Below are 27,778 nucleotides of genomic sequence, written 5' to 3'. Positions count from 1 at the left end.
AATTGGCGTTGTAATCGTTTAGGAGAAAGAGAGATAGATGATTAAGAAATCAAAATGGCGTCGCGTGCACGGTGCCGATAATTTTCGTTACATTAGAATGTTCGTTATTATTTTTTGTGCATGATACAAGTAAAATGCGAGCAATATATGCAATTAAATGAGTGACATTTAATGAAATTTTATATGAGAAATTGTGAAATAACATCATTCTTGTAGCATCATAATTTTGGAATAACTCGCGCGACAACCGTTGTGAGACAATCTAAGAAAAAGTACTGTTTTGCGTATGGCTTTTAAACTGCACAGACAGTTTCATATCGCCGTTAACCGTGTTCTTTGTGAAAAACATCATTGACATGACGAAAGGCGTGTGTTTAATTTTCGTGCATTGTGAAACTACGACGAGCTATGTGCTTTGACGTGCACGAGTGAAAACTAGTTTCGTTCAAAGACTCGTGAAGGTGTGGAGACGACGTGCGTGTTAGCCACCATGGCGGTGAATCCGCGTGATATGGACGGTTTTATGCCGCTCCTGTCAACGACGGACATCAAGAAAAAGTTAAATGTTGGTAGTTTACTGTTGAATTATTTAGGAGATGCAACAAAGAGTATCGAATGTCAAGACATCGGGCAGTTTATCGATAACATCATACCATGGTTAAGCAACGGCAATCCTAAGGTAACATCTCTCTTCAATCATTTTCTCTTAGGAATTAACATTATGAAAATCTTTAGATAACATTTACAATTTTCAACTTTCACATTTAACTAATTTATATACGAAAACATCGTGCTCCTTTATCGTTTCTCGATTTCAAATATAAAGTGAATTCTCCAAGTCATCACCAGATTTTGTTGTCAACTAGCATTTTTTTATATTTTAAAATTCCTTTATTATTCTTTTTAACACTGATTATGAATGTACCCATCGTTTGTTATGTAAACAAGACCATGCTAAAGATGTGCTAACTTTTTACGATTTGTCCCTAGTCATTCATTCATATCAATATGAAAATATTTATATTCTAATTTTCATTGTTATAATTAAACGATCAAAAACAAACAAAAGTTTGTTAAATTGTATTAAATAATTTTAAAAAAAATTAAAATCATCGTGGGGTGTGCCGGGTAACAAAATGACTTGTGTGCGTATAAGCAGAGGTGCTCATTTATTGAATTTCATTATGCAAGAGAAGGTAAAAAATTTAATTGTTAAATACTCTCAAAATCAGTTCGTTGAATTTACGTAATCATATTATACATTAAAAATATTCGAATTAATAGAAACCATGATCTATCACATTTTTGATTTTCTCCCAGGATAAAGACATATTTGTGTACATTTTATTTTGGTCGACCTATATCTTCTGCGTATATATTCGAAACTTTCTACGCTCGATACTTGGGAATGGACGATGTTACCTGCGACAGCAACGTGATTGATTTGTAAATCAAATTCGAATTTATGTTTGGTCAATCGAGGAAAAAAGAAACAGACCAAATTTTATAATATATATAGAACGGACATAGAAGAAAACAGATGTTGCACGAAATCTTTAGACACGAGTCAAAAGATTCGACATTTTTTTTTTAATTACTCGATCGAGTAATTAACATTTGATTTATATGTGTTATCGTTATCAATTTTTAACAATAAAGTTAATTTTCATTTTCGAAAAGTATATTTCACTGAAATTGATAGCTTTTTTTCCACATTTAAAGATCGAGTCAGCTGTATAATCTCAAATCTTTTACTTCATATTCTATGTTAATAGGTGATCTAATTATTTCAAAGTTTTAAATTTAACTTTTATTCTATGGATATGATTCTATAAATATACATATCATTTTAAACCTATCATATATATTTCATTCGTATTAGGAATTAAATTGAAATTTCTTTCAAATTTACTAAAAATCAATAATACATTTCTAGTTTGAATAATATTCTTCGTATGACGATATTGTAACTAATTATTCTCGATTAAAATAATCATTTGTTTACATCATGTGGTCTAAACGAAAACGATTATTTACAACGAGTTCACTCTTCTTCAAGATACCAGAAAACTTGGGCTGGTTCTGCCTCAGGAACGTATATGGGAAAAACTTTCACACCATGTACGTAAAGTGTCCTTTGGTACAGTATGTCATGGAGTATGTGATTGAACGATTGGCGTTTAGTTGAAGTCATTGGTTTTAGTTAAATGTTCTCTGATAATAGATGCAGAAACTTTCGATGCAAAAATTTCCGACAGGAATAACATAAAAATTCACAAAATCGACGTAAGGAAGTTGAAATCATCGAAATCTAGACTCGTAGGCAGCTTCGACGAAACCATTTGTACGTGAGTATAATCCTTTCCTAATAAAGACAATCAGACTAGAATATTCTTGTCCACGAGTTGAACTGTCTAATCGTCTTTATTATTCTCTTGTTGTGAGATGCGATAAAGAAACATTAAGCGTACTATAATTTATTGAAATGTTTCTATTTATATTTGAATAATGTGATCAATGAAGAGAAGTTATGAATGAAATTAATTAAGCAAAGGAATTTTTGTTTCGTACGAATATTTTTTTCTCATCGATAAGCATTCGAGGGAAAGTTGCAAAGTCAAATTTCTTGATTCTTTCTTGATTATTTCCGGACGAATTTCTACAAACGGATTTATCCCGTCGCATGCACGTTTAGAACGATATTTAAAATAAAGAGACACATATCTTGTAGGTGAAAAATTTGATTCGTCGATAGATAAATCGTCGTAGGATGTTGTCGGCAAATAATTGAAAAATTAACAAATTTCATCGTACGTAATAACTTTACGTTATCCTGGTCTTCTATCTACGAGAAAATAAAGAAAAGTCCTTTAGATTTAAAGCGACATTTAATTAATCGAGTTGTTTGCGATTCAGTCTCGTTCATAATATATGAGCCAAGGATCTCCTGTATATCACGCACGGCATATATTTCTCTGTGTGTAATGTACGAATAAGCATAGTAAACCGGCATATTTATATGTATAGTTATCCATTCATTCCTATATTTAGAATTGCTTTTTATTATTGCACGCGTTGTTACTCAGTTCTTAAGTTTTTCTCGCAGGTAATCAATAAGCGAAAGAAAATCTCAAGTTTTTTATAATGTTTTGTAGAAATACCAGGTGGAAAGTTCGGAAATTTCACATGAAAGGATTTTTTGTTTCTTTCGACTGGAGTTCAATATTCGTAATTAAAAGGAATTGCATTTTTAAAAATAAGATCATAAATACCAATTATTTACGCATCGTTATCCAATACACTTATCACTTGCTAAAGTCTCGTTACTACCTTGAAAATATTAACAGAATGTGCAAAATATTTATATGGAAATAGAAAGTGAATATCAAATAAACAGATAACAATCGTTCCTAAGATTTAATTTCTTTTTTTTTTTTTTTTTTTATATGGAATATTAAATATTGAAAATAGCAATAAGTATTTTATTCTTCGAGTAAGTTGTAATATATCGGCTCAGAACATTATGAAGTCCGTTATTTAGTCGATAAGATTAATCGTGAAAAAAATTACAAAGGCACACTTTAATATTTGTGAGAAGATTTCTCGTCACGTCTCTAGAGAATAAGAAATACATCATTGATCGAAGAATTACGACTTCGGACCGCTTGTTTTCTTAATGAAAACGCTGTGATTAAGGCGTGCAGACTACCGTTCGTTTTTAATTTTCACCGAGCCTACCACCATTGTCGTAATTTTGGCAGGAAGCCTACTACGTGATGAGCCTTCCTATTTCGACAGGATACATCATCTCTATCGATCTGGACCGAACTTTTTTTTTTACGCTGCGGATATATTTGACCTTCTCGCAGTCAAGTTTCAAATCTTTGAAAAAGAATTTTATTTTTCAATCATATTTTTCAATGGTAGTTAAGATTTTTAAGAATTAATTAAAATTTTAATTATGTTTTGAATAAAATTTAAAGTTTGTATCATATTACTTAAAAATCTGGCAATATTTAAATTCACGGAGAATTAACATCCGAATTAATATCTAAATTAAGTATGAATTAGGTCAGTAGTTCTGAATTGAAAAATTAATATAACATTCAAAGATTTATTAACTATCGTTTAATGGAAGTATTTTCAGATTAACAAAGGAACAAAGTTCGGAATTATTGTAATAATTCATATTTGTTTCGATAAGATTTCTGCGTAACTTGTCTCGTATCTTATTACTGTTGAATAACAATATGCCTCATTATAGAAGATCTTAACTGAACCATTTTTGCAAAGCATCGGTGTACCGGTATTGATGTCAAGGACACAGAACAACGTAAATTGCGGTCCGTAATCTTTCTCTCTCTCTCTCTCTCGCTCGTTCGCTCGCTTTTTCCCTATCGTTTTCCCGTTTCTTTTCTTCGTCGTAAACGTTTCCTTTTTTGAATTTAAAGCATGACATCACCCTCGCCTTGTGGTGATCTCGATGCTTTTTTTTGTGTCGCATTAGTTTGTGTTATTTCGTGCAACTTGCATAACTATACCTTTGCACGTCTGATCGCGATTTTATTCGCGTAAAAACGATAGGTGTCTTGATAATGCGAACTGGAATTCACAGCAACCGTCCTGTTATTTCATTAATTATTAATAACTGGCTGCTAACAGCAATTACACTTTTAACTGGATGCGTCGGTATCTCGTCTCAAAAATCACGTATTATGCATAATAGATGATTTTCGAGATCAAAGATGAATCCGAGAGAGAGAGAGAGAGAGAGAAAGAAAAGAAAAGCGTCATCGGAACGGACACTCTATTATCTGATTATGATCGGTGTTTATTAAATCAATACTTAATTCTCGTTACATAATTGACGCAGTGCGGTTTATTTCGGTTATGATCTGATTCGGTTCGCTAAATCAACGTCCTCTTGCACGCTGTAATCAACCGAAGAAAAATTTTGTCCGAACAACACGGTTTGCCCGTAATCGCTCATTCTACTTATTACGTCACCTCTCGCGCTGCTTTAGGCAGATACACAAGGTCCATGTTGCGCGATTAATAATTGCATTCCATTTACGACTCGAGATCGAGTCGGCCGAACCAAGAATAAGTAACAAACAGCGCGATAACAAAACCGTGAAATAAATCTTCCTCCAGAAGAATGCTAGGAGAATGCTTGCGAGAAATGTCATATCTGTTTCTTCCAATTCGTCTTTTCCAACTCGCCGATTATACGCTCGAATTATATACGTTTTATCCATCTATTTGTCCCCGCGTTCCGCGACAAAAGTACAAACGCATTTCACCGCGCTTCTGCAAATTGGAGGAGGAGGAGGAGGAGGAGTAGAGCCACCTCCCACGTGGGCTTAACAATTTTTAACGGGCCCTGCTCCCAACTTTGACGAATAAGGCCAGACAACTCGCCCACGCGTTCCAACGCTTTTCGAACCATGTGCACGTCCCATCTATTGTTACTTGCCGATGATCTGCTTGATGAGAGCGAGTTAAGAAAAGGTCGCGTTGTTAAATCCGGTTGCCCTTTTCTCTTCTCTCTCTCTCTCTCTCTCTCTCTCTCTCTCTCTCTCTCTCTTTCCCTCCTGGATTACAAATTTTAGAAATAAAGTTCGAGCGTTAGACACGTCAGGTTTTCGCTGACGCGCCAAATCGATCGAAAGCCAATTTTTCGCTAACCTTTTTTTTTTTTTTTTTTATCGTTTAAAGGTAATCGAGGAATCTTTGTTTGGAGTAGCAGGTTGAGATAAAGTTCAAGTTCACTCGATTCTTATCCAAGTTGATGTATATCGTATATTTCCGCGATTAATCGTCTTTCGAGAAATAGCGTGAAATCGATTATCTGTTTCGAATGTGTGTGCAGACACACGTATTTGGTAAGATATCGTGAGAGATTGAACGCGTTTCGCCGGGCTGTTAACGATTAAACTCGTGTGCTAATTATACGAAAGTTAAGACAGAAAGAGAAACGAAAAGTCTCGGTGCTGAGCAATGATGTCACAGCCAGACGACAGCCCTGAGAGAACGTTTACCCCGCGACGCTAAAATAGGTTTATATGCCTATGTATAGCGCTTCGTTAAATGTATTTAAACTGTCGCCGAGTAATGGACGGTTTTGCAGACAGTGACATTGGATTCGTTGCACTTGAGGCACAAGAGTAGTATTATCGGCCAATGCCGATTCGGATCGAACGTGAGCCATGCCTGCCCACCACATTGAGCCAATATTCATTTCAACCTTCTCCCCGGTTATCGTTCAAACCAACCAGGGTTCACTTTGAAGGGGTTCTACCACGATAAATGCACCACACTTGCACTTTCTATATTGATCTGCTCCTCCTCCTCCTCCTCCTCCTCCCCGGAGGAGCAGTTCGTTCACCCTCAAATCCCAGCTTCATCTTTCAATCTTCTGCGGATTCATAGCTTTACACTGTTCCATCCCTCTTTCCATCCTTTCGATCCTTATTTGTATTTTCTCAGTTAGATGATTTTTATGAGATTGAACGTACTGTTTGAAGCAGTAGGCGACGTTACTTCCAGTAGGTGAGAAAGATTGATAGATCGTTTCTTAAAAACGAATTATGAATCTTTTATTATTAGAAGAATCAACAACGTGTACAGTTAAATTTCACGATGAATTTCACCGTACCAAAATTCTTATTGATTTTGACCACGGAATGTGTGGTGTAATTCGTTCAAACCTGCGCAATTATGTTTTGACGAAAGCAAAGAGAAAAAAGGGCGGGAAGGGAAAATACCGTGAAGCAATCATTACGAGTGCACGTAGAGGATTCGCAGACGAAGTATAATTACGGACAAGAGGGAAAGCGAGGGGTCTACGATTTTTTTTTTTTTTTCAGCTTTCCAGGGAAGCAGAGTTTATCTTGCCTGGATCAATATACCCTGGACCCTTGTCACAGCATTGATGCAAGGGTTTTTAAACCTTTTAAATATCAGGGAGATCTTGACTTCAAAATACTTTGTTTTTCGAATAATAATACGAAACGTATTGTCCTCGTGTTTCTCTTTATCGATTTGCTGCCAATGCATCGATATTCGTAACGTTCGGCAAACTGGTTTTCCGTGTACACATTTTTTCCGCCGAGCCTTTAATTAATCTCTCGTCACAGCAGCGCGTATAAACGTCTTCTATGCTCGGTAAATTAGCCGGCGAACCCCGATCGCCTTGGTGGGCACGGCTAGAAAGCCGTAGAGGATTTAGAACGATTTCTGTATAAACGAAAGGGGACAATCGTTCCTTTATAATCGTCGATATACACGTCGATATATAGATCTAATCGATTCTCGACCCTGTTGTTCCAGGTCGTCCAGAACGGTTTAGAAATCCTCACGTTTCTTGCGGATCGAATGGGTCACGACTTCAAACCTTATATTTCCACTATTATTCAACCAACGATAGATCGGCTGGGTAAGTGTCGCCAACTTTCTTGCACTTTTTGTTTGTCTTCCGGTATTCGGGTAAATTATTTCTAATAAATTTTAATTTGTCGTAATTCTTGAAATTTATTTCAACAACGAATTACGTTATTTCGTGGAATTATCTATAACCGATAAATGTGTAGTTGTAAATTTAATTTGTTTTTTTTTTTCTTCGTGGGAACGTTTCGTTATTAACTTTTTTTTCTTTCGAATCGTCGTTGAATCGTGAGTGGATGAGCTCCGGATGAAATAGGCACGGAAGTTTAACCGCATATTACGAGACGAGATATTATGACAGAGTTATAAATATAGAACCGGTCTCTAGAAGTTTTGTTTCCTTTATTTGCAATGAGTGGTACAATTAATATAGATATCGATGACGATTTGTTGCTTGATAGGTGACAGCAAGGATGCGACACGGGAAAAAGCGCAGCTAGTGCTCCTTAAAATAATAGAAAAAGGATGTATGACTCCTCAACAACTTTTGGATAGACTGCGGCCGGCCTTTAATCATAAGAATGCAAAATTACGGGAGGAAGCTCTAATTTTGTTAACAACAACGTTGAACGAGTAAGGACCCGTGGAAAATTACTAAAAATTGCAAAAAGAAAAAGAAAGAAAAGAAAAGAAAAAGTAGCTAAAAACATGGTTAAAACATCCGGTTATACTTGATGAATCTTTTTTTTTTTTTTTTTTTTTTTTACAGACACGGCGCTGATGAAATGATGTTGTCAGGGGTAATTCCAAGTATCGTAAAATTATTATCAGATCCATCTGAAAAAGTGCGAGAAACTGCTTTGAACACATTAGCGGATATCTACAGACACGTTGGCGAGAGATTACGCGTGGATTTGCAGAGAAAGCACAATGTACCGCAAGCTAAGTAAGTGAAAAAGGGAAATCGATTCTCGGCTTTCCGCTTGCATACGTTACAAATTAAAACACAGTACTTTTTTTTTCTCTACCGATTAGTCGAAAACCGATTTTATAACGATTTTAAACCTCTCTTTACACTTGGAAGAGAATATAATTGCATTAGTAATTCTAATCGAGTATGTTGAAGTCATACGTATACGTGTTAATCTGACACGTTTGACTTTGTGTTGCAGATTACTGTTGTTGATAGAGAAATTCGATCAATTGAAAGCGGCTGGCGATCTGCTGCCTCTAGCAATGTCTTCGGATGGTGAGTAAATCAATCGAATTTACCTTCTCAGCAGGTATCCAGTGAATTAAGTCGGAAAAGATATAAAAAAAACCGACCGCCACGCGCGTCATCTCCGTTATATTATTCAAGCTGTATCGTGCTGCCATCCCACAGCCATGAACGCTATCGCGTTGCGAATACATACCATCGTACCTGGGAAGACCAACCTTCGTTCTTTCCTTCCTCTCGCCTCTTGCTTTCTCACTCTCCCTCTCTCTCTCTCCTTCATTGTCCACGTTATTGGTACACACGATGAATATTTAGCAAGGACCGCTTGTTCTCCAACGTGATAAGAATATTCTCTTAATTCAGCACGGTAAAACATAGCCAATTTGAATTTAATTACGTCGCACTGGCACGTTTTCCGCTCGAACTTCTGGTTCGATTGTAACCAGTGTACGCATTTCTTTTTCTTTTTTTTTTCTTCTTTTCCTTCCTGAATAATACTTTACTCGACAATAACGCGTTTTTTTTTTCGAGATTGATTTTTCTTCAAAATGCGAACGTAATATTATTGAAAAAAGAAAAAGAAAAAATATAAAGCTGTAACGTTCGAGGTTTCATCAAGGAATCATGTTTCTGGAAACGAATGATGATGGTTTTTACTCGAATTTCCAAATTGTAACTTCTCTGCAAACTGAATGATGACTGAAAGATCGTTTTTTTTTTTTTTTTTTTTTTAGAAGAAAACATGTCGAATTCAAAGATAGTTGTATCTGTATCGCATCAAATGTCATTTCCTTGAACGGGTAACACAATGACATTACTAATTCGTGTTATCTATTCTCAGATATTACATAATATTATATATACCGACAGCTATGGTGTGCTATGCAATATCGGCGGTGTATTGTTTCAAACGTTGTCTGTAATTCATACCGTATTAAAGCTGTTCTGCTTTAAACAAACGGCCTTGTAACATTGTAAGATTATTGCCAGGGTGTTCGAATTTCGATTGCAAATATTACATCTCGCCAGCAACCGAATACTTAACATATTACTTGCAATGCTGATAAAAAAAAAGAAAATGCAACTCAACGACACCGATAGATACACAGTAAAAAGTACGGATAAGTCGAGATTCTCGATGAGTCACGATGCACACATGTATTCCATTGTATAATTAATCTTTGTTTCTTGTTAAAAAAAAAAAAAAAAATACGACTATATCTCTCTTATGTAACGATAAATGAAAGGAGTATACGTCTCGGCTTAAGTAATCCCATCTTCGACTAAATATTTTTACTAATACAACTATTAGCTAGATGTTAGCGGCTGCGTGTGCAAAACATTCGTAAAAAAAAAAAAAAATGGTGATGATCACAATTATTTCTGTTACGCGTTTCGAATTTACGAGCGAGACGAAGTTGTCTACATTTAAATAAGGAATATATTTCTTATTCTCCGATGTTCGATCACGATTAGGTCATATATGGGCTTGGCAAGGAAATTACGGTTCTTCGCTTGATTTCAGATATATTAATAGAACGCCAAATTACCATGAAGAACTTAGCATCTTCTTCCTGTCTCGTTTTTTTCCCATCCATTATTGTACGCAGGATAATTTTTATTATTATTATTCAAAAATTCTTCCTTATTATTCAATTTATACCGAATTTCACGGAATTTTCTATCCTCTTTCTCCTTGTTTTTTTTTTCTTTCTTTTTTTATACAAAAGAAAACGAATGCATTTAGGCCAACCATTTTTTCGCCAAGCTCTTCTTGTCGTATGATAATGCGATCATTTTTTCTCGATTGTGGAATTTGCACCGTGTATACTCTGGCATGCGGCTTAGCGCCACGAGTAGTATCCTTGTACGCGCGACGTGCGACACGAAAAGGTTGAACGAGCACCACGGCACCAGGAAAAATTTGCACGAGTCTTGTATTCGCTCTCTCTTTCCCTATGACCCGCCGTCACACCACTGTGTTGGAAGTTCACGTTGAATCGCGTATGCGCGATTTCTCCAACGTTCCAGCGCGGTACAGCGCATCGCCTGTACCTAACCTATACGTTACTAGGCGGAACAGCTCTCTTTCTCGCAGGTCAGTTTATAATTTCGACCGTTTAATGGCACGTTTAAACCGATTAACCGTATCCAGGTGAGGAGGAATACTTGATTTTGACTTGGCAACGATAGGAATTTATAACGTTTCGTTTCTCCAGCACCGGTTTCACCGGGAGATTATTCACCCTACCCTTCACTCGCTCGATCGAAATTAGCACCCACACCGTTCAGCTTGAACTCGCCTTCTTATTATGCGACCTTACCCCGAGGACAACGGTCGGGACGCGTGCACACGTGCACACGGGAGAAGTGAAAGGTAGGGTGGTAACACAGATTTATCTTCACCGTTCGTACAGTTTGCACACCGTTGGTACACCGTTCTGTGCATGATCAGATATTAAGCGGGGAATAGCACACGGATGCCCTTTTTTTTTTATATCCTCTCTTGTCGACTCTCGCTGACATTCTGCGCGCCAGAACGCAATAGCAGCAACTCGTCGCAACTTATCGACGATAGCCGCGATTCCACCGCGGGAAAAAGTAAGATGAGCGCGACCGATCGATAAAAAAGATTATCGACCATGGTACGGAAGAAAGTTTTGAACTATCCGAATTGGGTTCATCGTTTCGTTGCAGCGACGCTTTCTTGTATTAACACCCTTTGCGCTTCAACGGTGACTCTCGGCCATCACTCGACAATTCGAATAGCGAATATTTATTTGATTTTTTTTTAATAGAAGCTTCGTGAATAGATTCCTAAACTCTTTGTCGAATGGTTAGATTTTTTTATCTCAAATTTTGAGTTTTGTAAGCATGGAATGGTGCGGTAATGAAATTAGTTCGAACGAAGATAAGTTTGATCTTTCGTTGATTGAATAACGAAATTATTTCTATTCGTTAAGAAATTTGCGATAGGGAGAAGGAAAATAGAGATGTAATGAGAGAAGGTGAAAAATAAGAATAATAAACGGTGAGAGAACGGGATTATTGGGATTATAAGGTTTGTTCTCGATAAAATAAGAAAGATGAAAGATATCGAACGACATTTCATTGCGATATTTGCCCTGGCAAATCGAAGATGCATCTTGATAATTACATTATTATTAAAATATCGCACAAAACAACAATATAAATTTTAATATTCGACAAATTTTCTTTCTTTATATGTAAAAATACATAAAATATTAAAATGTAAAAGTTTTATACGTTTTTGATTGATTGTAAAATCATTTTAAAGGAAATCCCTCTTCTTGGTTTTTCAAAAGAGAGAAAAAAAAAGAAAAATTCAATCGATTAATTAGCTTAATAGGATAATAGGTTTGCTTGACCTGCAACACCGTTTGGCTGGAATGATAAAGGCATGTGTTTTCGCCCGACAATATGTACACATTGTGTTCATACTATTATGTAACAAGAAGTATAGCATTATCGTGTTCAAAGCTTATTCGCGTGGGCGAATATTTTCTTCTTCTTGTTCTTTAAGCAACATTTAATAATCGTTCCGTGGAATTGGCACTCGTGTTTCCCTTTTTCTTCCGTGGCGCTTGCATCCGTGGTTACGATACCTGCGATACTGTTACGAACGACGAACAATGGAGAATCGCACGCGGAGAAAAACGCGTGTTCTCCGTCTCTCTTTCCTCTGTTTCTCATTTTAGCTTTCTTTGATGGGAAATCGGAAGCATAAACCATCGATGGATAAAAACAATAAATAACGTTACTTTCACCAATGGATGACAGACACTGTAAATACGATTTCCGATGAAATTATCATCGCTATATCTCGTTTTCTATCGCTAATTTATTCCGCACTCGATTCCTACTGAATTTCTAGGAAAACGAAGAGGTGGTGGCGCGTCAAAGTTCGTTGTAATAGGGGAATTAATCAGTCCCACACCTCGCGCGGTTAATTATATCTATGATCGTAATTATCAATATTCGCATCGTGTAATGTAAAACGTAATCACGAATTTCAAGGAAAAATTTTTTTTCTATTTCTCCCTCCCCTTTCTTTATGTGAAATTATCACTCATTCTAAAGGAAAAAACGCTTCGATCAAAATGATCGGACTTTTTCGAAGCGTATTCGCATTTGAAAAAAAAAAAAAAAGAAACGATACGAATCGATATAAAAATGCATTGGACCGGATAATTAATTTAAAACTTGTCTCTTTTTAATTCTCTCGGAATAAAGATTAAGCAAACGTTAATTGCATCTTTAAATTCTTATTCGGAACGTGTAATTATCCTGAGATAGCTACTGGCTCAAATTATTTCTTCATCGAAGCTTTATCTGTGTGTCGTTTTCACGGTCCTGTTTGTATTTAATTTCTTGCCGCTTCGTGGTAGGGAACTCTTGATGACGGTGCGCGCGGGGTTTATTACAGATAAACATTGTAATTGCATCGTGATCCACTTATTTCCCTTCCTATACCGTGAATTTAATTATACCTCGCGACGTATCGGCATTCGTGTTAATACATAAAATCTTTCGTTGTATCAACTCTATAGGGGGGAAAAAAAATAAATAAATAAAAAGAAAAATTGGAAAATTTTGAACGAAGGATGTAATGTTCCCTCCGTTAGAGGGAATCCAACTCGAAGGCGACCGCAATAATTTTACCTTATTCATTGCACGACCTGTTTCTTACCCGAATCAACATTAATCTTCGTTACTCTCCCTTTTCGTATTATCGATTTTTCTCCGTACACACATTGGAAGATGTTTAAACGACAGCAAATCGAATGGAATCGCATTAATCAGTCACTTGTTTTACACCTGGACAATTTGTAGATACTTTCACAATCGGGTCAATTCACTTGTTTCATTCGGCCTTTTTATTTTTTTTTTAATTTGACGAGTATGGCGTGCATTTAATTATGTACCTTGTTGCGATAAATCAATCGATAACGCGTCTTAATTTAAAAAAGTTAGAATGGAGCTTGTGAAACTGCAACGAGAAAAAGAGATAAAAAATTAATTATTAAGTTAAAAACGATCGTATTCTTTGTATAAATTCATAGTGATACACGTAATATAGTAAAAATAATTAAGTATACATCTTCTTCTTTCAAATGTAGGGTTAATCATCAGTCGGATCTTTTGCCGTTCCTCCTCGTTCAGAAGAAGAATCGTATAAAGAAAAAAATTAGCGCAGGTTCTCTAATAGTCGAGACGTAACAGAGAGAGATGGGTTCTCGAATGTTATGGGTCCCTCGTTTGGCCCCCATCGAGGGACACTCGATAGGGGAAGGTCCCCTTCCTCCTGTCCGACTTTAGCTCGGGTCTCGCGACGGTCTCGCAGCGCTTACGGGAGTTTGTAAACGAGTCGCCATTTAGCAACGTGAGAGACGCGTGTATGACGAAGTGGAGACATCCGTGGACTCGTCGAGAAAAACGTATCCAGAATCGTGACGGTCTGCCTAGTGATCTTGATCGTATTTTTTTTCTGTGTCACGAGCCGAACACGATCTGGCCGGGAGTGTGACGCGTTCTAAGCGATACGTGTTGTTACCGTTCACGGACAATGGGCAAGGACGATCGTTTCAATTTCTCTCCACTCGTTTGTTTACCTGATCAAACGCAGCTGCTGAAATACGTTGTTACGATATCCCTCCGCCAGGAGGATGGATTTGTTGCAGAAACGTCTGCCGTGTTGGTTGTCCTCGTTGGTTTGAAAGACATCGCGATATTTTAAGCGAATTATCGCAGAATATTTTTAAAAAGTTACTTAGTTCGGTATTGTGCGATAACGATTATAACCAAGGTAGTGACGGCAACGTTTTTCGTGCATATGTATATCGTGTGTCAGATGTTCTGGTGAAAGACAAGGCAATTCCTTTGTTAAGTTCTTGATACAATGGATTAACGGATTTACGTGCTATTTAAAAAAAATACGACCAAATAAATCGACAATTGTAAATCCTGAAAAATAATCATCGCGTATGTCGCATTTCGAGATTGAAACACGTGGAATACGAATAAATTTTTAGCATCGTTGACGTGTTCGAAGCGAATAGATATGTTAAATATTACACGGAAATTGTTGTGTTTCAACAATTGAATTCCTCCTCGAAGAAAGTGATTTGTTATATTTAATGTTTTCTTAGAGTCAGTAAAAAAATCATCAGCGATTGAATTATTAATGAACTTTCACAAATGTACAATGAACTTCAGTTGAATTATTAGACAATTTTCCTAGTTATTTCTCTGTTTTTTTTGTCTCAAAGAAAACTGTGTATATCCGTTTTATTAATTTTTCCAAGATATAAATCGAAGATCTTTACGTGATCTTCGTTATTGGTATAATAAAACATAAATAAATACCCGTGTATGTACACGTGTGTGCTAATGGATTACGCGTAAGTGTCTGTGGATTGTGCTTGTGACGCAATGATCCTTGGAAGTGCAATTTATTTTTCTCTTTCAACTCCGTCGTCGATTGTTTCATTGTAAATTATAGAAAAATTCTTGCACAAAACGGAAATGCGAAACGTCGTTGAGTAAAATCTGGATTAAGTCAACGTAACAAGGATGCCAAGCATGTTATCTGTAACGTGAGAAAATAACTCTCTCGTCTCTCATTGCTGTGCTTATTAGCAGTGATATCGTGAATGCAAAGTCAACTTCTTATTTTAACGCGTTCAACTGCCATTCGATATCTCATAATTCGATCACGAGAATGATAAAAATGAATCTTTATTTATCTTATTTATCTTTATAATTATACGAATGAGAAAACTTATATTCGTTATCATTGTTATAACAGTGTGTAGATTGGATTTATATCATAGTTGATATTTACTTTCGAAAAAAATATTCTTTCGATATTCGATTGTTTTATCGATTCCCGTCGGTTGAGGAAGTGAAAGAAAAAGAAGACGAATAGTTGCGGTTATGTTAAATGAGGAATTTCGCATAAAAATGAAAGTAGATAATAAAATTTCGAAATCCGATGGAATTGTATACATGTATATTTTTTTTTTTTTTATTAACAATCATAAATTTTAATGACTTAAATTTCTGCACTCTCGAAAAATTCTATCGATAAAATTTCCTGATTATAAGTTGCAATTAAAAAAAAAAAAAAATCATTAATTAGTTATTAGAGAATTCTTTGCCTCGTTAGAGGATAATTCAAATCACTTTCACTGACGTGTACTATACATAAAGATTATTTTTATCTTACACATTCTAGAAAAGAAGCGTAAATTCAAGGAATTTTAATTTCTCAATCGTTCTTTCTTCGATCATTTTGTAAGCGAAAAACTTGTTTTTCTTACAGAAATATTTTTGTTAACAACTTTGACAAACTTTATTTTTCATATATATAATTTTGATTATTATCATATCATTATAAAAATAAACTTATAGACTTATTGTACCAAAATGAAGACGTTTTATACTATAATGACTTTCTTTCAAATTATATTAAAATATCAACTAAACTTTGCACTTTGTCGTAAGAGATCGTTTCATAATTTTGTCATACAATTGTGATTGAAAAAAATTCATTTCGTTAAAATGAATGATACTGAAACGTGGTTGTCAAGCAACCATCGTTGCTTACATAGAGGATTAAAAAAATATCCCAGTATTGATAAAAAATTGTGGGATCCAAGTAGTAAATGGATTCTCCAATGGGATAACATTGTAAAACATCCAGGTGCTAGAGCAAGAGGATGTCATTGTGATATTCACAAACCACCATGGCTATATCCAGATTTAGGTAGAAAATTTTATAGAATGAAATAAATTAATTAAAAAAAAAAAAATTTATTTTTAAATTGCGATAAATTTATTATTGCAACTTAATAAAAACTTTTTCGCCAGAAAATAAAAATTATTATTAAACTTATAAACTTTTAATATATTTTTTTCAGTTGGGAAAATCTCTGATGAAACGGATAGAGCTGTAAGTATTGATTAAAAATTTAAAGTATATTTAAATATTTAAAAATACGCAAGATAATGCGAAATAAATTTGAATATTTTAGATTAAATCAGCTCCTGTGAAAAGATCAGCTGCTCCTCTAAAAAGAGGACAATTCGGTCCAGCGAAAACTTCATCTTCATCTTTAGGTACATACGAGTTAAATCTAATGGTATTTGTAATTATGTAAAAATCAATATCAATATCCAAGTATATAAATCATTTTTTATTGTTATATTTTAAGCATGATATAATTTACACTCATTTGAAATAGGTTCTATATTAACTTTTAATTTGTACCTCTATGATATATACACATAGACACATTAGCAAAATTTATATTAGTATGTGTAATAACTTGAATTATTTCATAAGTATATTTATAGATTATAAAAAAGTTAGAAAGAAAGATAATGTTCGGTGTAAATTAGCTTTCAAAATTTTAATTCCTTAATGATATACTTAATTATTTGATTTTATAAATTTTAGTTACATCATTTATCATCGTTGTATGAAAATTAAAGCGCTTTTTATGTTATAAGTGCTTTATTTATGTATGAAACAAATACTCGGATAATTTTCACATGAATGTTGTAATTCCTAAAATTAATACATTAGGAAAGCACATGTTCCTCCAATGCAACCAATGCACAAGTGTGAAGCGTGCTAACAATTCTTGCTTTCTTTTACTCTATGGCTCAGCATTTCGTATGATATTAATAATATTCTTTCCAACAAAAATACAAAAATACAAAATGTCGATAAACTGTTGACGTTTCGATGACGAGAATGCTAATTATTCGCTTGCATGACAGCTCAGCCTGGTAATACACCTTCCATGGTTCCAAGGGCTACAACCGTCAAAAGAAACGTGTCAGTAAAATCGACATCAGGTATCTAAAACTTCATTGGCATATTATTTTTGTAATATATCATGATGGCCTTTTCGTAAATTTTCGATGTTTTGTATCGAACGATTTTGTATTATTTTTCTTCCTTTTACTCTTGAATTTCCATCATGATATAAGTACAAAAAAAAAAAAAAATTTCAAATTCGATCGAACTAATATTCATAATAATACACTATGCATATTTAATACGAATCCCTTGTTCAATGTTGCTTTATTTCTTCTTTTATTTGCGTCTTATTTCATTGCGAGCATAAAATTCTAGAACCCTATAAATACATACTCGTAATTATTATTGAATTGCCTTGCTTTTTATATTCATTTAACAATGTTCCAAATTATCATAAGTATATTCAGTGTTATAAAATGTCATACGAAACGTTTTTTTTTTTTTTTTTTAAATATTTTATCAAAATATAAAAGTTCTAAATTTAAAGATATAATTAAAATTTTTCAATAAGATTCATACAATTTTTTAAAAATATTTAGTATTCTATATTCTAAATAAGAAAAATAAAAACGTTATAAGCAATATCTTATTAAAGTAGTATTATAATTAATATATACATTAATATGAATATATATATATATATAAAATTAATATATTCAGCTCAAGCTGGTGCCGTCGATGAAGAAACCTTCCTTACAACATTCGAAGATGTGCCATCCGTAAATTTATTTTCCGCAAAAGATCTTGAAGAGCAAATGAAAATTATAAGAGATAATGTTGGTGATGATAAAAAAGATTGGAAACAAAGAACAGAAAGTGTATGTATCAAGATAATATTGTTATAATATCAACGCTAATCGATTTGAATTATATATGCCAAAAATGTAAATTTCTTTTACAGATGAAAAAATTAAGAGCAATCATTATCGCAGGTGGTACGAATTACGAAAACTTTTTAGAAAATTTAAAGAATGTTCAAAGACCTTTTGAAGTTGCTTGCACGGATCTTAGATCGCAAGTAGTAAGGGAGGCGTGCATTACTTTAGCATATCTTAGTCAACAGTTAAAAAATAAGTTTGCCAGCTTTGGAGAAGCAGTCTTACTCACCTTAATGAATCTCATACAAAATAGTGCCAAGGTGAGACTCGTAATTATTTAGCGTCGATATTGACGAAGAGCAATTGTGATAACATAGAAAAACTTACATTGACGATTTTGCACATTTAGGTTGTGGCAACAGCTGGTGCCGTAGCAGTAAGGTTTATTCTTCAAAATACACATTGCAGTCGTTTTGTGCCAATTATCACTTCATGCTTAGGTCACAAAAGTAAAGACATACGTCGAGCTTCATGCGAATATCTAAATCTAATTTTACAAATATGGCCTACTCAAATATTACAAAAACACGTGACCACATTGCAAGACACGATCAAGAAAGGTATTGCAGATTCAGATTCGGAAGCGAGAGCTTTTGCTAGGAAGTAAATATTCTTGTTGTTTTTTGTTTATCCTTCCTTTATTAAAAAGAGATGTCAGATTGTATTTCGAATCTTTTCAGATCGTACTGGGCATTCAAAGATCATTTCCCGGAACAAGCAGAAGCATTGCTCAATAGCCTTGACACTGCATATAAGCGTTCGTTAATGTCTCTCAGCAATAGCGGTAGCATTAACAGTTTAAATGTAGTTACGAGATCAGCGAGCGTTAGTCCCCGAACATCCAGACCAGTCATGAGTGTTACAGGTATTATATATTTTCATTCGATTATCGAAAACGTAACAAATGTATATTTGAAATAGATAAAGATTGGTATTGATGTAAATGATGCAGAGACACAAATATAAGATAGAACAATTTGGTATATAAAATACTTCTCGCTTTTTTTCATGCTGCTTTTGTGACTCCTCTTTATATTAAACATATGAAGGTAGTACGGAAAATTTGCATCAAACTTCGGGTCAACCACATGGCCCACTCAGACGAACGCCGTCCTTGCCACGGTCATATCGTCAATCTGGTATCCCAGTCCTCCAAAGACCCACTGATAGTCATTGTAATTGTTATCTTCTCGTTTGATGTTTTAAAATATCACCATGATTTAGAACATGCACTGTTGCTTCTAATGTATATGAATAGTATTGAATAGTAAATTTTTTTCAGTTCTTAATTTTTTTTAATCTTTTCCTCAGATCGTGGAACTTCGAGTGTTAGGTCGACTAGTGCGATAGATTTGCAAGCCGCACAAAGAGCAAAAGCGAGAATGATGTATGCTAACATGAGTAGACAGAAAGCATCACTTCGTGAGTATTTATCGCTAAAATCTTCAATTATTCCATTAGTAGTTTTTTTATTATATATTTCAAACGAGTTATAATTTTTTTATTTAGCACGTCCTAGCAAATCACCAGACACAACTGCTGTTGCTAGTCCAGAAAGAACGGCAAGAACAAGGACCCGAATGTCTGGGGTGTCGCAATCTCAGCGTAAGTTCACAAAAAAGAAAAGAATAAATTCATTTTTTTAAAGAAACGTGTGACTTAATAAAATTTACATGTATATATATATATAGCTAGCAGTAGATCAGGATCGCCATCATCAAGACTGAGTTATGCAACTTATAATCGTGAAGGAGAATCGTTAATTGCAAGACCTAGACGGTTATCTGGACATGGAATCAGAAGTACCGGTAATAGTCGTGAGCCAAGCCCACAAAGGTTTGGAATGGACAGAAGTTTTGCAAGCAAAATACGGTACAATATTTATCTTATAGATTTTGCTTGATTTTAATCTTGACCGAATAAGGAATATTATATAAAATATAGGGGAAGAAGTTTACATATGTCCCCAACGGATAGACCTCAATCTAGACCAGTCATGGCACAAAAGATGTTGCAACAATCGCGGGAAGCAGAATCAGCATTGGCAGATGCGCTTACATTTGAAAATATTGATAATTATACAAGAACACCAAGAGGAAAAGGTGATCACAGTGATGATAGTGAAACTAGCAGCATATGTTCCGAACGAAGTATGGACAGTTTTAGACGACCAAACGATGTAAGTATAAGGAATGACATTAATTATAGATACTAATTATAGAATAGCTATTATTTCATTATCTCATCATTATCTAATATCTCATCATTTCATTATCTAATAAAAAATTGGTAAAATAAATAGAATATATAAAATAGAATATCCAATATCCAACACAAAATACATTGATTTCACATAATTAAAACATATACATCTTTATTCATTATTACAAGTATGTAATTCATTATTGTATCACTCAAACTATTCATTACAATCATTACACTTATTTTATCATAATGCTTATCCTATTTTATTTATTTAAATAATGCTTTTCTAATTTATTTACAATGAAATTAAGAGCTTGCAATATTATTATTTTTATTTGAAGATTTTTATTTCTTATGCAATTTGAAAATGCTTTAAACATATTTGCTTTTAATTATAGACAATGCTATGTGCTCATGTGTATAATTTATTATTTCATGTAAAATAAATTATATTTTCAATTAATTAGACAATTTGAATTTCTGCTGAATTCTATTTCATCTATTCATATTCGAAAAATATCAAAATATCTATTTCTTGAATTTGACAGAGTAGAATTAGATCACAAGCTTAAAAAACAAGCTTTCAGCATCTTATATTGTAGATAACGCATGTCTGGTTTTTTCTTTTGGTTTTTTTGCGGCGTATTTGTTTGGTTTGGACTAACGCGATGCGCCGTTCTGTTCTCCATATCTGTCCATCGTCCATCTACCCATTAGTCGTTCTCATGGAGTGGCTCTCAACAAAGACTATATCGTGATATGTGGGATCAGTCTATCCCAAAGGTTTGTTAAATTTAATATTCACTTTCATTTATTTCATACATATTCGATACCTTACACTATACTCTTCTGCCAAAAGAGGAAATATAGCAAAACTCAATTGAAAATATATTAAAATATTCTTATTGTGGACAAATTTTTTATATTACATATATTTATAGAAAATATAATATATAATCCTTTAACTTTCAGGATATTAAGGAAATTATAGAAAATTGTGCACATAAACATTGGGGCGATAGAAAAGAAGGTTTAGTTGGATTACAACATTTTCTTTCAAATGGAAATACGCTTACAGCTACGGAATTGCGAAAAGTAACGGATATTTTTACGAAAATGTTCATGGATTCTCACACAAAAGTTTTCAGTTTATTTTTGGACACATTGAATGAATTAATAACTACTCATAGTGAAGATCTTGGTGATTGGCTTTATGTTTTATGTGCAAGACTTTTAAATAAATTGGGCACTGACTTACTTGGTTCGATACAAGCAAAAATTCATAAAACGCTTGAAGTTGTTAGGTAAGAATGGATGGATTAATTTTTATTAATTTTGAAATTAATATAGACTTTTTTATTTATTTTAACTATTTGTATCTCTCTCCGAATTCGCAGAGAATATTTTCCAGGAGAGCAACTTTTACCTGCTGTAATGAGGTATTTAACAGATCCAACACAAACTCCAAATTCTCGCGTAAAAGTGGCGACGCTTATGTTTATCACACAAATAGCAGAAACAGCACAACCATCTGCACTTAATAGTTCCGCAGGAACAGCATTAGCAAGGTTACTCGATTGGTCGAATGATGTTAAAAGTCAAGAAGTCAGAAGGCATGCACAAAATGCTGTTATATCGTTATATAATTTAAATCCTCCAAAAGTAACTATGATATTAGCTGAATTACCGAAGTATTATCAGGTTAGTTATTATATAGAATGTTTTTTAATAAATGAATATATTTGTATTGAACATATATGTATATTATAGGAAGCGGCATTGCCATTAGTACAGAATCATTTAAGAAAATCATCAGGTTCGAGTAATCCTGCATCTCCTGGAACTCCTCCTCCTAGAGCACAGAGCTCACCAGCTCGTTCGAAAGGTAAAACTGATATCGACAATGCGGATGAAAACTTGGAAGAAGTTTATAAGTAAGAGTGATTATTCTTAAATCGATAATTTTGTTATTTATAATTTTTAGTCATCTTAATTTTTAAGTACTTTCTACAGATCTTTAAGACGTACAACAGCTGAAATACAAAATTATGGTTTTGAACGTTTGGAAAGAGCAACTACTAGTAAAGATAGTGGAATTAGCAATATGGCTGATGTAGAAGAAAAAATGGAAGGACTTACATTATGCAATTCGGTAATTAAATAACTAATATTCTTAAAAGTATATAATAATTGAGATGTAATAGCTTTATTTTTACTAGGGTCGTTCATCTTCTGTTTCTTCTCCTACGCAAAGAGGACGATCTGTTACTAACATTACAGTAAATGGTTCAAGTGATACTATTGCAGGAGATCTGATTCTACCTCAAGAAAATAATGGTTACAAAACGCATGGTAAATATAGCATTATTTAATGTTATACAATATAATAACATTGAATTATACATATTTCTTTCATGCATTAAATATTTATATCAGGTTCATCACCTGATTCGATAAAAAGGCCAGAAGTTTTAGATAATATGATTAAAACATTACAATCTAAAATGACACAAACTGAAGAAAAAGTATCAGCATTACAAGAATTTCAATTATATGTTCGTGAGGGAGATGCCTTGTACATTAAACAAAATTTTAAGTATGTATTATTAATAATATATAATTCATCTGTTTGAATTATATCGTTACAATACGAGAATTCTAATTATTTGTCTTTATTTAGAAAACTGCTCAAAACATTATTAGATAGTTTGACTAACGATAGTAAGAAGATGCAAGTAGAAGTACTTCAAACTCTAATTGATATGCTTAAATGTACGGAACTTGTAGATAGCTTTTCTGTTTATCCTGAATTACTGGTTTTAAAAGTGATTAACGCGTATAAGTTAGATGATCAGAAACAAGATTCTTCCAGTAGCAGCAATTCCAGATCTCCAGTAAGTATATAAATTAATTTCATGGTATATAAACGATTGTTAATATTTTCATTCTATTAGGTTTTATGGATGGCGGAAAAATGTGCTGCAACAATAGCAATGGTTTTAAAACCAGAACAAGTTATTCACTTAGTATCAACTATAATAACTACTGAACCATATCCCTTGAATATGGGCGCAATAAAAATGCTTCATAAGGTTGTGGAACATTGGGGTCGTGATGCAATAGAACCTCATTTATCAAAAGTTATGCCTGGTCTTATCAAAGTGAGTTTAAATATATATTCTAAAAGATTTTTTATTATCATAATATACAATATGATATATTTTTGTACAGGCATATGATGATACCGAGAGTGCAGTACGTAAAAGTGCTGTATTCTGTATGGTAGCAATACATTTGGCAGTTGGTGAAGAGCTGTTGAAACCTCATCTCAGTTGTTTATATACCAGCAAATTGAAGCTTTTAAACATTTATATACAACGCGCGCAACAAGCGAACAGTCAACCAGCAAGTCCACGTAGCAATAGCAAAAATTAACTAACATCAAATTCCGCGACACTTAGGATCGCGATACTTAAAAGGTTTGCTCGTTTGAGTGCAAGACATGAACGAATGCTGGTTAGCTTCCTTAGTAAGTCCAATCCGTGACAACTATCATCGAACGATAGAACAATACAAGTCGATGTTTTTCAATATGATAGACTGATCTGCATGATTTCACGGCAAGGTGTGTGCGACATACCTGACCTCCTGACAGTGATGTTGCACAAAAACAGGTAGTATACAAGTTATTTATGCATATTGTTTTGTTTACCAAAAATTTATACCTATTGCAATGAGAGAATTGCTTTAGATGTAAGATTTCTCCAGTCATAATATATATATTTTTTATTGATACGTTACATCTTGATATTAAGTTGCAGCGTCGTTTCTTGTGAAAGAAAGAAGAAAAGCTTTAAAAAAAAAAAAAAAAAAAAAAAAAAAACACTCCTCCGTATGTTATGCAGCTCATAAAGAATAGTATCGTGCCTCTTGTTCACACTTTGTGATTTTGTATACTTTGAATTTTGTTCGCTATTTGTTAGGATATTGTATATATATTTAGGTATCTCAGTGTATTGTTGTGCATCTTTTAGAGTTGATTGCGATGATTTAATAGGAATGTGATTCCAAATAATTTAAATATCGACTCGATCTAATTGGAAGTATGAGAAGACAGTGCGACATCACTGCCGAGAGACTCATATATTTTGTAAGCAGAATGGACGTGAATTGCCAATTATAACGGTACCGAAAGCATTGTATAAAAATACATTATATGCTTGTTCGCCGATTTACAAACATCGCTAATATTATTGCACGTGGCAATAAATTTTGCTGTGCACTTTGCAATGATTAAGTTAGAAGGGAAATAAAGACGGTAATATCAAGATGAGAATGGGCGTTATGTTTGGTATCGGCTCTGTATGAACAGTGATAATGAATAAATTTCATATAAAATATTTTTTTCGCATTTCAGCATTAACGAGACAAAGCTCTCGCGAGTATCGTATTTGTTGATGATTATACGTAATACGATCATCATGGGAGCTTTTATACACGTGTATAAGTCGAAATGTCGAAAAAGACATAATGAATTTATTTGTTCAAAATCCATGTGCTAGTCAGTTTCCAAGGACGCACAATGACCCAAGAGATGCAGACGAGATAAAGTTCGGAAGTTTCTCGAAAAAGAAAAACAGAGTCTGTGAGAGAGAAACGGAGAGAATGTGTAGAATGAATGAGAGATGCGACGAAATCAGCAAAACTAGAGTAGGAATGATTAAGGGAATGATATTCGAAACTAACGTTAATATTTAAACTATTCGTCACGTTGCCAATAATTAAACGAATGCTAAATCAAACATAACAAGTTTAGTAACATTCTGTGCCATTGTCGTTTTTTGTTTTATTTATAATAAGGATAAAATTATACATAATATATATATACACACACACATACACATATATATATATATAAATCATTTTGCCTTTTCTTACTAGTAGGATGAAATAACAGAATAATTTCATTGAAAGTGAACCATTATAATATTAAAAGCAGAAAAGAAATAGATATTGCATATTAAATTTGACCATTCATAAATTTTTCTTCAAAAATACAAATATTATAATATTAAGTTGACAAAGTTATAAATCTTTGTGAGATTGAAGTTATAAATGCGATTCACACCTAACTCGACATAATAAAACACGTGATAATGTGTTTTGATTTTTAATAGGTGGCCAAATAGTGCCAAAAAATGGTAATGTGCGACAGGAAAGCAATTGGATTCAAACGTTCGAGTAGTCAGGTTATTTCTTTTACTTGGTGCCTTTGGCGTCGTCAGAACAAGATATGTTCGAGGATCGTCTTTCATCTTCTTGTAAAAAAGAGAAAAAGCTATCGTTAAAGTGATTGTAGTGCAAGTAGCTAGAAAACTCCTGTATTTGCTGATGTTGCGTAAAACGGACAGTGATTAAGTGATCAAGATAAAAGTTTCTCATTCGTTATTGCGATAGATAACAAAAAAAAAAAAAAAAAAAAGAAAAAAAAGAAAAGAAAAGATTCGGATTATCTCAACAATATTCGTGTTCATTTTGCTATTTTATCGTAGAACACGAAGAACGCCAGTTTTCGTGGATTGATACATGTATCATCGACATCGTTTAAGAATGTAATCATGTCTATTTTCATAAATTGTGGTAGTCGTAAAATGAATTGTACGGACGCGAATCGTTTTTACCAATTGCGATTTGATTACAGACAGGATAAATGGTTTTTCATTCACGGGAAATCGGTAGGAAGTTTTACGATGCAACTTGGAATTTTCAATGAAGGAAACGAATGGAGATACGTGTAGGATTTAGTGTGATTATCAATTTGTCTAATATAAACTTTTTTAACATTACGTTTGTTGATATTCTTTTTGCAATTCATTCGTCATTGCCGTAATTATTTAAAAAAAAAAAAAAAGATTTAGAGTTTGACCTGGTGTGTACGGATATATCCTGTATATATATACATATTATTAAATAACATAGAATTTAATGTAATATTAATACGGATTAGGTAGCCACCGTCACTGCCTGCAGCGTTAGTCGTGCTGAGAACGCAGACCTTGGCACTGCTGGACTCTGCATAGTGTCGCGATCGTTTATAAAGAAAGAAGAAAGAGGAAAGCTTGTTTTGTTAAGTTTTTGAGCATTATTATTGACAGGATTTATATTATATTTACTAACGCGTGTATGATATGTAGGTATGAATATAATTAAGGCATATTATCGAAATTTTTGCCACTTTTTTTTTTTTTTTTTTTTTGCATCACGATCATGATGAAATTACATGAATTTAATCACATTTATTCGTTATACAGACAATATATAATTTTGCTATTTTATTTTATTTAATGCAGTGACAGAGAAAAAAACAAAAATAACAAGAAGCATAATTTATTGTAATTCAAAAAAGATCATCACAAGAATTTCTATATCAATGTCCGTGCTTATTATATCCCATAATGTTAAAAAAATGAAACATATTTTAATTGTTACGAACGATTAAATGGAAATGATTAAGCACGGACATTTCTATTGTAAGAAATCATTGCGATGTAAAAATGATATACGCTTTTACGTGTGTGACGTCAATAACATAATTGGCGTGTAAAAATGAAATTATAGAAATTTTTTTCTTTTTCTGTGTGGAAAAAGGAGTTTTTTTGGTATTCGGTATTATTAATATTATTATTTTTATTACTATCATCATTATTATTGCCAAACTGTGCCGATTCTTCGCTTTGTACGTTATTCATTTAAGTACGAATAAAATTAAATAGGATAAATTTTTGCACCGCAGACATAGCTATTAATTCTGTTAATAATATACTTTACTTTCATACTTCTTGCACGCACAGATGTAAATACCTTTTAATATATGAAATTCTTCGACTGTGAATTTTCTTTCGATTTCCCGCGAAAAGGAAATCATTGAAAAAAAGAATAAAGAACAAAAACTGTCTCAATTACCGATATATATATATATTTTAATATGCTAATCTTATTAGTAGTAGAGACTATATTTTATATGCGAAAAGAATAGTCGATTGCTTCATGTGTCTGTCAATAAATGAAATTTGAAAATATTATTATATTATATCATATATTAACTTTGTAGTTTAACTATTTTGTACTTTTATCTTTTTTCAAAATATCTTCAAATTAGGAAAATTTCGATTTGTCAAGACGCACTAGTCGATTGTAAAAAAATATCAGTCATTCGATAACATTCGATACATAGGATAA

General features: G+C 33.5%; 1 protein-coding gene across 7 annotated transcripts; it reads left to right on the top strand.

The window, feature by feature from the left end:
* chb (CLIP-associating protein) lies at window positions 1-26,385 on the top strand. 7 transcript variants are annotated; one of them, XM_086908943.1, is made up of 27 exons: window positions 1-679; window positions 7,333-7,438; window positions 7,848-8,019; window positions 8,156-8,332; window positions 8,559-8,635; window positions 16,549-16,580; window positions 16,663-16,751; window positions 17,412-17,491; window positions 18,117-18,274; window positions 18,358-18,594; window positions 18,684-18,937; window positions 19,015-19,199; window positions 19,384-19,509; window positions 19,646-19,756; window positions 19,844-19,939; window positions 20,026-20,206; window positions 20,279-20,513; window positions 21,257-21,322; window positions 21,512-21,843; window positions 21,937-22,240; window positions 22,310-22,473; window positions 22,541-22,691; window positions 22,759-22,891; window positions 22,976-23,135; window positions 23,220-23,433; window positions 23,494-23,700; window positions 23,771-26,045. In XM_086908943.1, the coding sequence occupies exons 1-27, from the start codon at window positions 491-493 to the stop codon at window positions 23,972-23,974; spliced, it is 4,440 nt and encodes a 1,479-aa protein (XP_086765069.1). In that variant the 5' UTR covers window positions 1-490; the 3' UTR covers window positions 23,975-26,045. The 7 variants fall into 7 exon arrangements, with proteins under 7 accessions (XP_086765069.1, XP_086765065.1, XP_012343608.1 ...); XM_086908939.1 differs by lacking the exon at window positions 17,412-17,491 and having other exon boundaries at window positions 16,663-16,747; window positions 22,553-22,691; window positions 23,771-26,385; XM_012488154.3 differs by lacking the exon at window positions 17,412-17,491 and having other exon boundaries at window positions 16,663-16,747; window positions 23,771-26,385.
* Window positions 26,386-27,778: the final 1,393 nt, after the last annotated feature.

The sequence above is a fragment of the Apis florea genome, unplaced genomic scaffold, assembly GCF_048593485.1.
Source record: "Apis florea isolate Af1SG1 unplaced genomic scaffold, ASM4859348v1 contig_3081_pilon, whole genome shotgun sequence".
NCBI classification, from domain to species: Eukaryota; Metazoa; Arthropoda; class Insecta; order Hymenoptera; family Apidae; genus Apis; species Apis florea.
This window is presented reverse-complemented; position numbering and strand designations above follow the sequence as displayed.